Source organism: Heliangelus exortis, unplaced genomic scaffold (assembly GCF_036169615.1).
Source record: "Heliangelus exortis unplaced genomic scaffold, bHelExo1.hap1 Scaffold_89, whole genome shotgun sequence".
Taxonomy (NCBI): Eukaryota; Metazoa; Chordata; class Aves; order Apodiformes; family Trochilidae; genus Heliangelus; species Heliangelus exortis.
The window spans coordinates 23,052-39,197 of NW_027286005.1; the positions used below are offsets into that span (position 1 = coordinate 23,052).

At 52.3% G+C, this 16,146-nt stretch overlaps 2 protein-coding genes across 2 annotated transcripts in view; both read left to right on the forward strand.

The window, feature by feature from the left end:
- TYK2 (tyrosine kinase 2) overlaps positions 1-12,690 on the forward strand; it is a gene marked incomplete at its 5' end in the record, with an annotated part of 34,724 nt that extends 22,034 nt beyond the window's left edge. The window contains 3 exon segments of the mRNA XM_071732823.1: positions 7,913-8,030; positions 10,006-10,116; positions 12,280-12,690. Coding sequence (XP_071588924.1) covers positions 7,913-8,030; positions 10,006-10,116; positions 12,280-12,414 — 364 coding nt within the window.
- On the forward strand, positions 12,625-16,115 carry LOC139791036 (shematrin-like protein 2). The gene is made up of 5 exons (XM_071732824.1): positions 12,625-12,684; positions 14,955-15,360; positions 15,415-15,513; positions 15,594-15,706; positions 15,972-16,115. Exons 1-5 carry the CDS (start codon positions 12,625-12,627, stop codon positions 16,113-16,115), a joined length of 822 nt encoding a protein of 273 aa, XP_071588925.1.
- Positions 16,116-16,146: the final 31 nt, after the last annotated feature.

Below are 16,146 nucleotides of genomic sequence, written 5' to 3' on the forward strand. Positions count from 1 at the left end.
GGGTTGGATCCATTGGGAAAGGTTCCATAGGGGTTGGATCCATGGAAAAGGTTCTGGAAGGGTTGGATACAGTGGGAAAAGGTTCTGGATGGGTTGGATCCATTGGGAGAAGGTTCTGGATAAGTTGGATCCACTGGAAAAGGTTCTGGATAAGTTGGATCCAGTGGGAGAAGGTTCTGGAAGGGTTGGATCCATGGAAAAAGGTTCTGGAAGGGGTTGGATCCATGGGAAAAGGTCCAGGATGGGTTGGATCCAGTGGGAGAAGGTTCTGGATAAGTTGGATCCACTGGGAAAGGTTCTGGATGGGTTGGATCCATGGGAAAAGGTTCTGGAAGGGGTTGGATCCATTGGAAAAGGTTCTGGATCAGTTGGATCCATTGGGAGAAGGTTCCAGAGGGGTTGGATTCGTTGGGAGAAGGTTCTGGAGGGGTTGGATCCATTGGGAAAGGCTCTGGATAAGTTGGATCCAGTGGGAAAAGGTTCTGGAGGGGTTGGATCCACTGGGAAAGGTTCCATAGGGGTTGGATCCATGGAAAAAGGTTCTGGAAGGGGGTTGGATCCATGGGAAAAGGTCCCAGGGTGGGCTGGATCCATTGGGAGAAGGTCTGGATGGGCTGGATCCATGGGAAAAGGTTCTGGATAAGTTGGATCCAGTGGGAGAAGGTTCTGGAAGGGTTGGATCCGCTGGGAAAGGTTCTGGAAGGGTTTGGATCCATGGGAGAAGGTTCTGGATGGGTTGGATCCGTGGGAAAAGGTCCAAGATGGGGTTGGATCCATGGAAAAAGGTTCTGGATGGGGTTGGATCCGTTGGGAAAAGGTCCAGGATAGGTTAGATCCATTGGGAGAAAGTTCTGGAAGGGTTGGATCCATGGAAAAAGGGTGTGGATCAGTTGGATCCAGTGGGAGAAGGTTCTGGATGGGGGGAGATCCACTGGGAGAAGGTTCTGGAAGGGTTGGATCCATTGGAAAAGGTCCAGGATGAGTTTGATCCATTGGGAGAAGGTTCTGGAAGGGGTTGGATCCAGTTGGAGAAGGTTCTGGAAGGGGTTGGATCCATGGATTTCAAGGTTCTGGATGGGGTTGGATCCATTGGGAGAAGGTTCTGGAGGGGTTGGATCCATGGGAAAAGGTCCAGGATAGGTTGGATCCACTGGGAAAGGTTCTGGAGGGGTTGGATCCATTGGGAGAAGGTTCTGGAGGGGTTGGATCCATTGGGAAAAGGTTCTGGAGGGGTTGGGTCCATTGGGAGAAGGTTCTGGAGGGCTTGGATCCATTGGGAGAAGGTTCTGGAGGGGTTGGATCCATTGGAAAAGGTTCTGGAAGGGTTTGGATCCATGGAAAAAAGTCCAGGATAGGTTGGATCCATTGGGAGAAGGTTCTGGATGGGTTGAATCCATTGGGAGAAGGTTCTGGATAAGTTGGATCCAGTGGGAGAAGGTTCTGGAGGGGTTGGATCCATTGGGAAAGGTTCCATAGGGGTTGGATCCATGGGAAAAGGTTCTGGAGGGGTTGGATCCATGGGAAAAGGTCCAGGGTGGGTTGGATCCATGGAAAAAGGTTCTGGATGGGGTTGGATCCATGGGAAAAGGTTCTGGATGGGGTTGAATCCAGTGGGAAAAGGTCCAGGATAGGTTGGATCCACTGGGAGAAGGTTCTGGATTGGTTGGAATCATGGGAAAAGGTCCAGGATGAGTTGGATCCATTGGGAGAAGGTTCTGGATAAGTTGAATCCATTGGGAGAAGGTTCTGGATAAGTTGGATCCAGTGGGAGAAGGTTCTGGAGGGGTTGGATCCATTGGAAAAGGTTCTGGATGAGTTTGATCCATTGGGAAAGGTCCTTGGAGGGGTTGGATCCAGTGGGAGAAGGTTCTGGAAGGGCTTGGATCCATTGGAAAAGGTCCAGGATGGGGTTGGATCCATTGGGAGAAGGTTCTGGAGTGGTTGGATCCATTGGGAGAAGGTTCTGGATAAGTTGGATCCACTGGGAAAGGTTCTGGAAGGGTTGGATCCATTGGAAAAGGTTATGGAAGGGTTTGGATCCATGGGAAAAGGTCCAGGATCAGTTGGATCCAGTGGGAAAAGGTTCTGGATGGGCTGGATCCATTGGGAGAAGGTTCTGGAAGGGCTTGGATCTGTTGGGGAGAAGGTTCTGGAGGGGTTGAATCCATTGGGAGAAGGTTCTGGATCAGTTGGATCCACTGGGAAAGGTTCTGGAGCGGTTGGATCCATGGGAAAAGGTCCAGGATGGGGTTGGATCCATTGGAAAAGGTTCTGGAGGGGTTGAATCCATTGGGAGAAGGTTCTGGAGGGGTTGGATCCATGGGAAAAGGTCCAGGATCAGTTGGATCCATTGGGAGAAGGTTCTGGAGGGGTTGGATCCACTGGGAAAGGTTCTGGAAGGGGTTGGATCCATTGGAAAAGGTTCCATAGGGGTTGGATCCATGGAAAAAGGTTCTGGAAGGGTTGGATCTGTTGGGAGAAGGTTCTGGAGCGGTTGGATCCATGGGAAAAGGTCCAGGATAAGTTGGATCCAGTGGGAGAAGGTTCTGGAAGGGCTTGGATCCATTGGGAAAGGTTCTGGAGGGGTTGGATCCGTTGGGAAAAGGTTCTGGATCAGTTGGATCCACTGGGAGAAGGTTCTGGATGGGTTGGATCCATTGGGAAAGGTTCTGGAAGGGTTGAATCCATTGGGAGAAGGTTCCATAGGGGTTGGATCCATGGGAAAAGGTCCAGGATAGGTTAGATCCATTGGGAGAAGGTTCTGGAAGGGTTGGATCCATTGAAAAAGGGTGTGGATCAGTTGGATCCAGTGGGAGAAGGTTCTGGAAGGGCTTGGATCCATTGGAAAAGGTCCAGGATGGGGTTGGATCCATTGGGAGAAGGTTCTGGATGGGTTTGGATCCATGGGAAAAGGTCCAGGATCAGTTGGATCCAGTGGGAAAAGGTTCTGGAAGGGCTGGATCCATTGGGAGAAGGTTCTGGAGGGGTTGAATCCATTGGGAGAAGGTTCTGGATCAGTTGGATCCACTGGGAAAGGTTCTGGAGGGGTTGGATCCATGGAAAAAAGTCCAGGATAGGTTGGATCCAGTGGGAGAAGGTTCTGGAAGGGGTTGGATTCATTGGGAGAAGGTTCTGGAGGGGTTGGATCCATTGGAAAAGGTTCTGGAAGGGTTTGGATCCATGGAAAAAAGTCCAGGATAGGTTGGATCCAGTGGGAGAAGGTTCTGGATAAGTTGGATCCACTGGGAAAGGTTCTGGATAAGTTGGATCCAGTGGGAGAAGGTTCTGGAAGGGTTGGATCCATGGAGAAAGGTTCTGGATGGGTTGGATCCATTGGGAGAAGGTTCTGGATAAGTTGGATCCACTGGGAAAGGTTCTAGAAGGGTTTGGATCCATGGGAAAAGGTCCAGGGTGGGTTGGATCCATGGGAAAAGGTCCAGGGTGGGTTGGATCCATGGAAAAAGGTTCTGGAAGGGGTTGGATCCGTTGGGAGAAGGTTCTGGAGCGGTTGGATCCACTGGGAAAGGTTCTGGAGGGGTTGGATCCAGTTGGAGAAGGTTCTGGAAGGGTTTGGATCCATGGGAAAAGGTTCTGGAGGGGTTGGATCCATGGAAAAAGGTTCTGGAAGGGGTTGGATCTGTTGGGAGAAGGTTCTGGAGCGGTTGGATCCATGGGAGAAGGTTCTGGATGGGGTTGAATCCATGGAAAAAGGTTCTGGAAGGGCTTGGATCCATTGGGAGGAGGTTCTGGATGGGTTGAATCCATTGGGAAAGGTTCTGGAGGGGTTGGATCCATGGGAAAAGGTCCAGGATGGGTTGGATCCAGTGGGAGAAGGTTCTGGAGGGGTTGGATCCATGGGAAAAGGTTCTGGATGTGTTGGATCCATTGGGAGAAGGTTCTGGAGGGGTTGAATCCATTGGGAAAGGTTCTGGAAGGGTTGGATCCGTGGGAAAAGGTCCAGGATGAGTTTGATCCATTGGGAAAAGGTCCAGGGTGGGTTGGATCCATTGGGAAAGGTTCTGGATGGGTTGGATCCAGTGGGAGAAGGTTCTGGAAGGGGTTGGATCCATTTGGAGAAGGTTCTGGATAAGTTGGATCCATGGGAAAAGGTTCTGGATCAGTTGGATCCATTGGGAGAAGGTTCTGGAAGGGCTTGGATCCATTGGAAAAGGTCCAGGATCAGTTGGATCCAGTGGGAAAAGGTTCTGGAAGGGCTGGATCCATTGGGAGAAGGTTCTGGATGGGGTTGAATCCATTGGGAGAAGGTTCTGGATCAGTTGGATCCACTGGGAAAGGTTCTGGAGGGGTTGGATCCATGGAAAAAAGTCCAGGATAGGTTGGATCCAGTGGGAGAAGGTTCTGGAAGGGGTTGGATTCGTTGGGAGAAGGTTCTGGAGTGGTTGGATCCATTGGGAGAAGGTTCTGGATGGGTTCGATCCATGGAAGAAGGTTCTGGATAAGTTGGATCCATTGGGAGAAGGTTCTGGAGGGGTTGAATCCATTGGGAAAGGTTCTGGAGCGGTTGGATGCATTGGGAAAAGGTCCAGGATGGGTTGGATCCATGGGAGAAGGTTCTGGAGTGATTGGATCCATGGGAGAAGGTTCTGGAGTGATTGGATCCATGGGAGAAGGTTCTGGATGGGCTGGATCCATGGAAAAAGGTTCTGGAAGGGGTTGGATCCGTTGGGAGAAGGTCCAGGATGGGGTTGGATCCATTGGAAAAGGTTCGGGAGGGGTTGGATCCAGTGGGAGAAGGTTCTGGAAGGGTTGGATCCATGGAAAAAGGTCCAGGATGAGTTTGATCCGTTGGGAAAAGGTCCAGGATGGGTTGGATCCATGGAAAAAGGTTCTGGATGGGCTGGATCCATGGGAAAAGGTTCTGGATAAGTTGGATCCAGTGGGAGAAGGTTCTGGAAGGGTTTTTTGGGGGGGCTGGGGGTTTTTGTTTTGGGGTTTTTTTGGGTTTTTTTGGGGTGGTTTTGGTTTTTGGTTTTTTTTTTGGGGTGGTTTTGGGGTTTTTTTGGGTTTTTTTTTGAGGGGTTTGGGGTTTTTTTGTTTTCAAGAGAAATTTATTTAGGGATTTTTGGGGGGCGGTTTTAGGGTTTTTTGGTCTTGGGGGGTTTTTGGGGGGAGTTTGGAGGTTTTTTATTTTTGGGGGGGGTCTGGGTTTTTTGGAGGGCGGGTTTGGGGTTTTTTTGGGGTTTTGGGGGTTTTCAGGGATTTGGGGGTTTTTTTTTTTTTGGGTTTTTTGGGGTTTTTTGGGGGGGTTTTGGGTTTTTTTTTCTTGGGGGGGTGCGTTGGGGATTTTTGGGGGGTTTTGGGGTTTTTTTGGGGTTTTTTTTTGAGGGGTTTGGGGTTTTTCGGGGATTTGGGGGGTTTTGTTTTTGGGTTTTTTGGGTTTTTTTGGGGGGGTTTTGGGTTTTTTTTTCTTGGGGGGGTGCATTGGGGATTTTTGGGAGGTTTTGGGGTTTTTTTGGGTTTTTTGGGGGTTTTTTTTTAGGGGTTTTGGGTTTTTTTTTTTGGGGGGTGGTTTTGGGTTTTTTGGGGGTTTTTTTGAGTGGTTTTGGGTTTTTTTGGGGGTGGTTTTAGGGTTTATTTTTGGGGTTTTTTTGCGGGGTTTGGGTTTTTTTTGTTTTCAGGGGAACTTTAGGGTTTTTTGGAGGGCGGGTTTGGGGTTTTTTGGGGTTTTGTTTTTTTGGGGGGTTTTGGGGTTTTTTGGGGTTTTTTTGAGGGGTTTTGGGTTTTTTTTGGGGGGGTGGTTTTAGGGTTTTTTTTGGGTTTTTTTGAGGGGTTTTGGGTTTTTTTTGGAGGGTGGTTTTGGGTTTTTTTGGGGGGTGGTTTTAGGGGTTTTTTTGGGGGGTTTTTTGAGGGGTTTTGGGTTTTTTTTGGGGGTGGTTTTGGGTTTTTTTGGGGGGTGGTTTTAGGGTTTTTTTTTTGGTTTTTTTGCGGGGTTTGGGGTTTTTTTTGTTTTCAGGGGAACTTTAGGGTTTTTTGGAGGGCGGGTTTGGGGTTTTTTTGGGGTTTTGGGGTTTTTTGGGAATTTGGGGGTTTTTATTTTTGGGTTTTTTTGGGCTTTTTGGGGGGGTTTGGGGTTTTTTTTTGGGGGGTGGTTTTGGGTTTTTTTGGGTTTTTTTTTGAGTGGTTTTGGGGTTTTTTTTTGGGGGGTGGTTTTGGGTTTTTTTTGGGGGGTGGTTTTGGGGTTTTTTTGGGGTTTTTTTGAGTGGTTTTGGGGGTTTTTTTGGGGGTGGTTTTAGGGGTTTTTTTTGGTTTTTTTTTGAGGGGTTTGGGGTTTTTTTTGTTTTCAGGGGAACTTTAGGGTTTTTTGGAGGGCGGGTTTGGGGTTTTTTTGGGGTTTTGGGGTTTTTTGGGAATTTGGGGGTTTTTATTTTTGGGTTTTTTTGGGCTTTTTGGGGGGGTTTGGGGTTATTTTTGGGGGGTGGTTTTGGGTTTTTTTGGGTTTTTTTTTGAGTGGTTTTGGGGTTTTTTTTGGGGGGTGGTTTTGGGTTTTTTTTGGGGGGTGGTTTTGGGGTTTTTTTGGGGTTTTTTTGAGTGGTTTTGGGGGTTTTTTTGGGGGTGGTTTTAGGGGTTTTTTTTGGTTTTTTTTTGAGGGGTTTGGGGTTTTTTTTGTTTTCAGGGGAACTTTAGGGTTTTTTGGAGGGCGGGTTTGGGGTTTTTTTTGGGTTTTGGGGTTTTTCGGGAATTTGGGGGTTTTTGTTTTTGGGTTTTTTGGGTTTTTTTGGGGGGGTGGTTTTGGGTTTTTTTGGGGGGGCGGTTTTGGGTTTTTTTGGGGTTTTTTTGAGTGGTTTTGGGTTTTTTTTGGGGGGGTGGTTTTAGGGGTTTTTTTTGGTTTTTTTGAGGGGTTTTGGGGTTTTTCGGGGATTTTGGGGTTTTTGTTTTTGGGTTTTTTTGGATTTTTTGGGGGGGGTTGGGTTTTTTTTTTTGGGGGGTGCGCTGGGGTTATTTTGGGGGGGTTTGGGGTTTTTTGGGGTTTTTTGGGGTTTTCTTTGAGGGGTTTTGGGTTTTTTTTTGGGGGGGTGGTTTTAGGGGTTTTTTTTTGGGTTTTTTTGAGGGGTTTGGGGTTTGTTTTCAGGGGAATTTTAGGGTTTTTGGAGGGCGGGTTTGGGGTTTTTTTGGGGTTTTTCGGGAATTTGGGGGTTTTTATTTTTGGGTTTTTTTGGGCTTTTTGGGGGGGTTTTGGGGTTTTTTTGGGGGTGGTTTTAGGGTTTTTTTTGGGTTTTTTTGGTTTTTAGTGAGTGGTTTTGGGTTTTTTTGGGGGGTGGTTTTGGGTTTTTTTGGGGGTGGTTTTAGGGTTTTTTTGGGGGTTTTTTTGAGTCGTTTTGGGTTTTTTTTTTGGGGGGTGGTTTTGGGTTTTTTTGGGGGGTGGTTTTAGGGTTTTTTTTTTGGTTTTTTTTGAGGGGTTTGGGTTTTTTTTTTGTTTTCAGGGGAATTTTAGGGTTTTTTGGAGGGCGGGTTTGGGGTTTTTGGGGGTTTTGGGGTTTTTTTCGGGTTTTTTTGAGGGCGTTTGGGGTTTTTTTTGTTTTCAGGGGAACTTTAGGGTTTTTTTGAGGGGTTCTGGGTTTTTTTTTTGGGGTTTTGGGTTTTTTTGGGGGGTTTTGGGGTTTTTTGGGGTTTTTTTTGAGGGGTTTTGGGTTTTTTTTTTGGGGGGGTGGTTTTGGGGTTTTTTTTGGGGGGTGGTTTTAGGGTTTTTTTTTGTTTTTTTTTGAGGGGTTTGGGGTTTTTATTGTTTTCAGGGGAACTTTAGGTTTTTTTGGAGGGCGGGTTTGGGGTTTTTTTGGGTTTTTTTTGGGTTTTGGTGTTTTTTGGGTTATTTTAAGGGGGTTTTGGGGTTTTTTTTTGTTTTTTGGGGTTTTTGGGGGGTTCCCCCCTGAGCCCCCAGGCCCCTCCCCCCCAGGTATTCCCCGGAAGCTCTGAGGGAATCCAAATTTTCCTTCGGTTCCGACGTTTGGGCTTTTGGGGTCACCTTGTACGAGCTCCTCACCCACTGCGAGCCCAGGAACAGCCCCCCCGTGGTGAGTCCTGGTACTGGGAGGGACTGGGGAGACTGGGAAGGACTGGGGAGACTGGGAATGAATGGGGAGACTGGGAGTGGGGAGACTGGGAAGGAATGGGGAGACTGGGAAGGAATGGGGAGACTGGGAATGAATGGGGAGACTGGGAATGAATGGGGGATACTGGGAATGGGGAGACTGGGAATGAATGGGGAGACTGGGAATGAATGGGGAGAGTGGGAATGAATGGGGAGACTGGGAATGGGGAGACTGGGAATGAATGGGGAGACTGGGAATGGGGAGACTGGGAATGAATGGGGAGACTGGGAAGGAATGGGGAGACTGGGAATGAATGGGGAGACTGGGAATGAATGGGGAGACTGGGAATGGGGAGACTGGGAATGGGGGTGCTGGGAATGGGGAGACTGGGAGTGGGGAGACTGGGAGGGAATGGGGAGACTGGGAATGAATGGGGGATACTGGGAATGGGGAGACTGGGAATTAATGGGGAGACTGGGAATTAATGGGGAGACTGGGAATGGGGAGACTGGGAATGGGGGTGCTGGGAATGGGGAGACTGGGAATGGGGAGACTGGGAATGGGGAGACTGGGAATGAATGGGGAGACTGGGAATGAATGGGGAGACTGGGAATGGGGAGACTGGGAATGAATGGGGAGACTGGGAATTAATGGGGAGACTGGGAATGGGGAGACTGGGAATGGGGAGACTGGGAATGGGGAGACTGGGAATGAATGGGGAGACTGGGAATGGGGAGACTGGGAATGGGGGTGCTGGGAATGGGGAGACTGGGAATGAATGGGGAGACTGGGAATGAATGGGGAGACTGGGAAGGGGGGGACTGGGAATGAATGGGGAGACTGGGAAGGAATGGGGAGACTGGGAATGGGGAGACTGGGATTGGGGAGACTGGGAATGGGGGTACTGGGAATGGGGAAACTGGGAATGGGGGTGCTGGGAATGAATGGGGAGACTGGGAAGGAATGGGGAGACTGGGAATGGGGAGACTGGGAATGGGGAGACTGGGAATGGGGAGATTGGGAATGGGGAGACTGGGAATGAATGGGGAGACTGGGAATGAATGGGGAGACTGGGAATGAATGGGGAGACTGGGAATGGGGGTGCTGGGAATGGGGAGACTGGGAAGGAATGGGGAGACTGGGAATGAATGGGGAGACTGGGAATGGGAGTACTGGGAATGAATGGGGAGACTGGGAATGGGGGTACTGGGAATGAATGGGGAGAGTGGGGATGGGGAGACTGGGAATGAATGGGGAGACTGGGAGTGGGGAGACTGGGAATGGGGAGACTGGGAAGGAATGGGGAGACTGGGAATGGTGGTGCTGGGAATGGGGAGACTGGGAGTGGGGAGACTGGGAATGAATGGGGAGACTGGGAGTGGGGAGACTGGGAATGGGGAGACTGGGAAGGAATGGGGAGACTGGGAATGGTGGTGCTGGGAATGGTGGTACTGGCCACCTGGTTATTGGGAGGTGGAGGAGGGGGTGGGGGCTGGGGGTGTTCCCAGTAGTCCCAGTTATTCCCAGTTGTTCCCAGTTGTCCCAGTAGTCCCAGTGTTCCCGGTGGTCCTGGTGGTCCCTGTTGTTCCCAGTTGTTCCCAGTTGTTCCCGGTTGTTCCCAGTTATTCCCAGTATTCCCAGTGGTTCCGGTGGTCCCAGTTGGTCCCAGTTGGTCCCAGTTATTCCCAGTATTCCCAGTGTTCCCAGTGCTCCCAGTGGTCCCAGTTGTTCCCAGTTGGTCCCAGTTGTTCCCAGTTATTCCCAGTATTCCCAGTGCTCCCAGTGGTCCCAGTTGTTCCCAGTTGTTCCCAGTATTCCCAGTGGTCCCAGTGGTCCCAGTTGTTCCCAGTTATTCCCAGTTGTTCCCAGTTATTCCCAGTATTCCCAGTGTTCCCAGAGGTCCCGGTGGTCCCGGTCCGGTGCTGAGGTTCTGGTTCTGGTTCTGGTTTTGGGTCAGAAGTTCCTGGAGCTGCTGGGAGCCCCCCCGGGGGCGCTGACGGCGCTGAGGCTGCTGGGAATGCTGGAGGGGGGAGGGAGGCTGCCCAGACCCCCCCTCTGCCCCACAGAGGTGAGGAAATCCGGAGTCAATCCGGAGTCAATCTGGAGTCAATCCGGTGTGAATCTGGTGTGAATCTGGTGTGAATCCGGTGTGAATCCGGTGTGAATCCAGAGTCAATCCGGTGTGAATGTGATGTGAATCCGGTGTGAATCCAGTGTGAATCTGGTGTGAATCTGGTGTCAATCCAGAGTCAATCTGGTGTGAATCTAGAGTCAATCCAGTGTCAATCCGGTGTCAATCTGGTGTGAATGTGATGTGAATCCAGTGTGAATCCGGTGTGAATCCTGTGTGAATCTGGTGTGAATCCAGAGTCAATCTGGTGTGAATCCAGTGTGAATCCAGTGTGAATCCAGAGTCAATCTGGTGTGAATCCTGTGTGAATCCTGTGTGAATCTGGTGTGAATCCGGTGTGAATCCATTGTCAATCCAGTGTGAATCCGGTGTGAATCTGGTGTGAATCCAGTGTCAATCTGGTGTCAATCCAGTGTGAATCCGGTGTCAATCTGGTGTGAATCTGGTGTGAATCCGGTGTGAATCGGGTGTCAATCCAGAGTCAGTCTGGTGTGAATCTGGTGTGAATGTGATGTGAATCCGGTGTCAATCCAGTGTGAATCCGGTGTGAATCTGGTGTGAATCTGGTGCAAATCCAGAGTCAATCTGGTGTGAATCTAGAGTCAATCCAGTGTCAATCTGGTGTGAATCTGGTGTGAATCCAGTGTCAAGACAGGATCAATTCGATGTGAATCTGGTGTCAACCTGGTATGAATCTGGTGTGAATCCGGTGGGAATCTGGTGTCAATCCAGAGTCAATCTGGTGTGAATCTAGAGTCAATCCAGTGTCAATCCGGTGTCAATCTGGTGTGAATCCGGTGTGAATCTGGTGTGAATCCAGGATCAATCCAGTGTCAATCCGGCATCAATCCAGGATCAATTTGATGTGAATCTGGTGTCAATCCAGTGTGAATCTGGTGTGAATCCTGTGTGAATCTGGTGTGAATCCAGAGTCAATCCAGTGTGAATGTGATGTAAATCCAGTGTGAATCCGGTTTGAATCTGGTGTCAATCCGGTGTCAATCCGGTGTGAATCTGGTGTGAATGTGATGTGAATCCAGTGTGAATCCGGTGTGAATCCAGAGTCAATCCGGTGTCAATCCAGTGTCAATCCAGTGTGAATCTGGTGCGAATCCAGAGTCAATCTGGTGTGAATCCGGTGTGAATTCAGTGTCAAGCCAGGATCAATTCGATGTGAATCTGGTGTGAATCTGGTGTGAATCCGGCGTCAATCCAGGATCAATTCGATGTGAATCCAGAGTCAATCCAGTGTGAATCCAGGATCAAACCGGTGTCAATCCGGTGTAAATCCAGTGTCAATCTGGTGTGAATCTGGTGTGAATCTGGTGCAAATCCAGTGTCAATCTGGTGTGAATCTGGTGTCAACCTGGTATGAATCCGGTGTGAATCCGGTGTGAATCTGGTGTGAATCCAGGATCAATCCAGTGTGAATCCGGTGTGAATCTGGTGTGAATCCGGTGTGAATCTGGTGTCAATCCGGTGTCAATCCAGCATAAATCCCGTGTCAATCTGGTTTGAATCTGGTGTGAATCCAGAGTCAATCCAGGATCAATTCGATGTCAATCTGGTGTCAACCTGGTATGAATCCGCTGCCAATCCAGTGTGAATCTGGTGTGAATGTGATGTGAATCCGCTGCCAATCCAGTGTGAATCCAGGATCAATCCAGTGTCAATCCGGTGTGAATCCGGTGTGAATCCGGTGTGAATCCAGGATCAATCCAGTGTGCTCCTGGTGTCAATCCAGTGTAAATCCAGGATCATTCTGGTGTGAATCCGGTGTGAATCCAGCGTCAATCCAGGATCAATTTGATGTGAATCTGGTGTCAATCTGGTGTGAATCCAGGATCAATCTGGTGTCAAGCCGGTGTGAATCTGGTGTGAATCTGGTGTGAATCCGGTGTGAATCTGGTGTCAATCCGGTGTCAATCCAGCGTAAATCCCGTGTCAATCTGGTGTGAATCTGGTATGAATCCGGTGTCAATCCAGTGTGCTCCTGGTGTCAATCCAGTGTAAATCCAGGATCATTCTGGTGTGAATCCGGTGTGAATCCGGTGTGATCCCGGAGTGACTCCAGAGTGACTCCGGTTCCTCCCCCCTCAGCTCTTCCAGGTCCTGCAGCACTGCTGGGATCCCCGCCCCGCTTCCCGCCCCAACTTCCGCTCCCTCCTTCCCGTCCTCCGGAACTTCCGGGAACGATTCCTGACCCACGGCCCCTCCGGATTCGGCCTCTGCTGAGCCCCTGGGATCCACTTCCCGGGGGATCCACTCTGGGATCCACTTCCCTGGGATCCACTTCCCAGGGGATCCACTCTGGGATCCACTTCCCTTTGGATCCACTTCCCTCGGATCCACTTCCCATGGGATCCACTCTGGGATCATATTCCCTGGGATCCATTTCCCTTGGATCCACTTCCTTTGGATCCACTTCCCCGGGATCCACTTCCCATGGGATCCACCCCAGGATCCACTTCTCACGGGATCAGATTCCCCAGGGATCCACTTACCGTGGGATCCACTCTGGGATCTGCTTCCCTCGGATCCACTTCCAATGGGATCCACTTCCCCGGGATCCACTTCCCATGGGATCCACTCTGGGATCCAATCACTTGGGATCCACTTCCCTTGGATCCACTTCCCATGGGATCCACTTCCCATAGGATCTCCTTCCCCAGGATCCAGGTCCACTGGGATCTCCCCTGGGATTAAATCCCCTGGGATCCACTTTCCTGGGATCCACTCCCCCCCTGGGATCTCCTCCCCCCCCCCCGATCCACTTCCCTCTGGGATCCACTCCTTCCCCTGGGATCCACTTCCCGGGATCCACTTCCCCCTGGATCCACTCCCCCTGGGATCTCCTTCCCCTCAGGATCCACTTCCACTGGGATCCACTTCCCTCAGGGATTTACACCCCCCTTGGGATCCACTTCCATTGGGATCCACCCCTGGGATCCACCCCCTGGATCCAATCCCCTCTGGATCCACCTCCTCTGGGATCCACTCCTTCCCCTGGGATCCACTCTGTCCCGGGATCCACTTTCCTTGGGATCCACCCCCCCCCAATCAACTTCCCCCTGGATCCACTCCCCCTGGGATCCACTTTCTCTGGGATTTACACCCCCTTGGGATCCACTTCCATTGGGATCCACCCAGTGGATCCAATCCCCCCTGGATCCACCCCCCTCCACCCGGGATCCACTCCCTTGGGATCTATTCCCCCACCTGGGATCAACCCCACCCAGGATCCACTCCCCCTGGGATCCACTCCCCGGGATCCACTTCCCCCTGGATCCACTCCCCCTGGGATCTCCTTCCCCTCAGGATCCACTTCCACTGGGATCCACTTCCCTCTGGGATTTACACCCCCCCTGGGATCCACCCCTGGGATCCAATCCCCTCTGGGATCCACTTTCCCCCGGGATCCACTCCCCCTGGGATCCACTTCCCCCCGGATCCACCCCCTGGATCCAATCCCCTCAGGATCCACTTCCCTGGGATCCACCCCCCCACCCCAGGATCCACTTCCCCCCGGGATCCCCTTCCCCCTGGATCCAATCCCCCTGGATCCACCCCCAGGATCCCCTTCCCCTGGGATCCACTCTTCCCCAATTTTTTTTGAGGGGGGGATTCCCCAAATCCCAAAAAAATTCCCCCCAATAAAGGAATTCCCAATAAACCCCCCCCCCCGATCCTCGTTTCTGGGGTCCCTTTGGGAATTTTGGGGGATCCCGAAGGAGATTTGGGGATCTCTGGAGGTCCCTGGGGATCCTTCTGGGGGGTTTGGGGATCCTTAAGGGGATTTGGGGGTCCCTATGGGGTCTCTTTGGGAATTTTGGGGTCCCTGGGGGGATTTTGGGGTCCCTGGGGGTCCGTCTGGGGGGTTTTGGGGATCCCTAAAGGGATTTGGGGATTTTTGGGCTCCCTATGGGATCGCTGTGGGGATTTTGGGGTCCCTGGGGGTCCCTGTTGGGAGTTTTGGGGTCCCTGGGGGTCCCTCTGGGGGTTTTGGGGATCCTTAAGGGGATTTGGGGATCCCTGTGGGGTCTCTGGGAATTTTGGGGGTCCCTGGGGGGATTTTGGGGTCCCTGGGGGTCCCTCTGGGGGGTTTTGGGGGTCCCTGGGGGGATTTTGGGGTCCCTGGGGGTCCCTCTGGGGGTTTTGGGGATCCTTAAGGGGATTTGGGGGTCCCTATGGGGTCTCTCTGGGAATTTTGAGGTCCCTGGGGGGATTTTGGGGTCCCTGGGGGTCCCTGTTGGGAGTTTTGGGGTCGCTGTGGGGATTTTGGGGTCTCTGGGGGTCCCTGTGGGGATTTTGGGGGTCCCTGTGGGGTTTTGGGGGTCTCTGGGGGTCCCTTTGGGGTCCCTGTGGGGATTTTGGGGTCCCTGGGGTTTTCTCTGGGGGTTTTGGGATCCCTGGGGGGATTTTGGGGGTCCCTGTGGGGATTTTGGGGGTCCCTGGGGGGATTTTGGGGTCCCTGGGGGTCCCTCTGGGGGTTTTGGGGATCCTTAAGGGGATTTGGGGATCCCTGTGGGGTCTCTTTGGGAATTTTGGGGGTCCCTGGGGGGATTTTGGGGTCCCTGGGGGTCCCTCTGGGGGGTTTTGGGGGTCCCTGGGGGGATTTTGGGGTCCCTGGGGGTCCCTCTGGGGGGTTTTGGGGTCCCTGTTGGGAGTTTTGGGGTCCCTGGGGGGATTTTGGGGTCCCTGGGGATCCTCTGGGGGTTTTGGAGATCCCTTTGGAAATTTGGGGGATCCCTAATGGGATTTGGGGATCTCTGGAGGTCCCTGTGGGGATTTTTGGGGTCTCTGGGGTCCCTCTGGGGGTTTCAGGGATCCCTAAAGGGATTTGGGGATTTTTGGGCTCCCTATGGGGTCCCTGTGGGGATTTTGGGGTCCCTGGGGTTCTCTCTGGGGATTTTGGGGTCCCTGGGGGGATTTTGGGGGTCCCTGTGGGGATTTTGAGGGTCCCTGGGAGGATTTCGGGGTCCCTGGGGGTCCCTGTGTGGATTTCTGGGGTCTCTGGGGGTCCCTGTGGAAGTTTTGGGGTCCCTGTGGGGATTTTGGGGGTCTCTGGGGGTTCCTGTGGAAGTTTTGGGGTCCCTGTGGGGATTTTGGGGGTCTCTGGGGGTTCCTGTGGAAGTTTTGGGGTCCCTGTGGGGATTTTGGGGTCCCTGTGGGGATTTTGGGGTCCCCGGGGGTCTCTGTGTGGATTTCTGGGGTCTCTGGGGGTCCCTGTGGAAGTTTTGGGGTTCCTGTGGGGATTTTGGGGGTCCCTGTGGGGTTTTGGGGGTCTCTGGGGGTCCCTGTGGGGATTTTGGGGGTCCCTGTGGAGTTTTGGGGGTCTCTGGGGGTCCCTTTGGGATCCCTGTGGGGATTTTGGGGTCCCTGGGGGTCCCTGTGGAGATTTTAGGGTCCCTGAGGGTCCCTCTGGGCGGTTTTGGGGTCCCTGTGGGGATTTTGGGGGTCCCTGTGGGGATTTTGGGGTCCCTGGGGTTCCCTCTGGGGGTCTTTGGGTCCCTGTGGGGATTTTGGGGTAACTGGGGGTCCCTGTGAGGATTTCTGTGGTTTCTGGGGGTCCCTGTGGAAGTTTTGGGGTCCCTGTGGGGATTTTGGGGGTCCCTGTGGGGTTTTGGGGGTCTCTGGGGGTCCCTGTGGGGATTTTGGGGGTCTCTGGGGGTCCCTGTGGGAATTTTGGGGGTCCCTGTGGAGTTTTGGGGGTCTCTGGGGGTCCCTTTGGGATCCCTGTGGGGATTTTGGGGTCCCTGGGGGGATTTTGGGGGTCCCTGTGGGGATTTTAGGGTCCCTGTGGGTTCCTCTGGGGGGTTTTGGGGTCCCTGTGGGGATTTTGGGGTCCCTGGGGGTACCTCTGGGGGGTTTCGGGGTCCCTGTGGGGATTTTGGGGGTCCCTGTGGGGATTTTGGGGTCCCTGGGGGTCCCTGTGAGGATTTCTGGGGTCTCTGGGGGTCCCTGTGG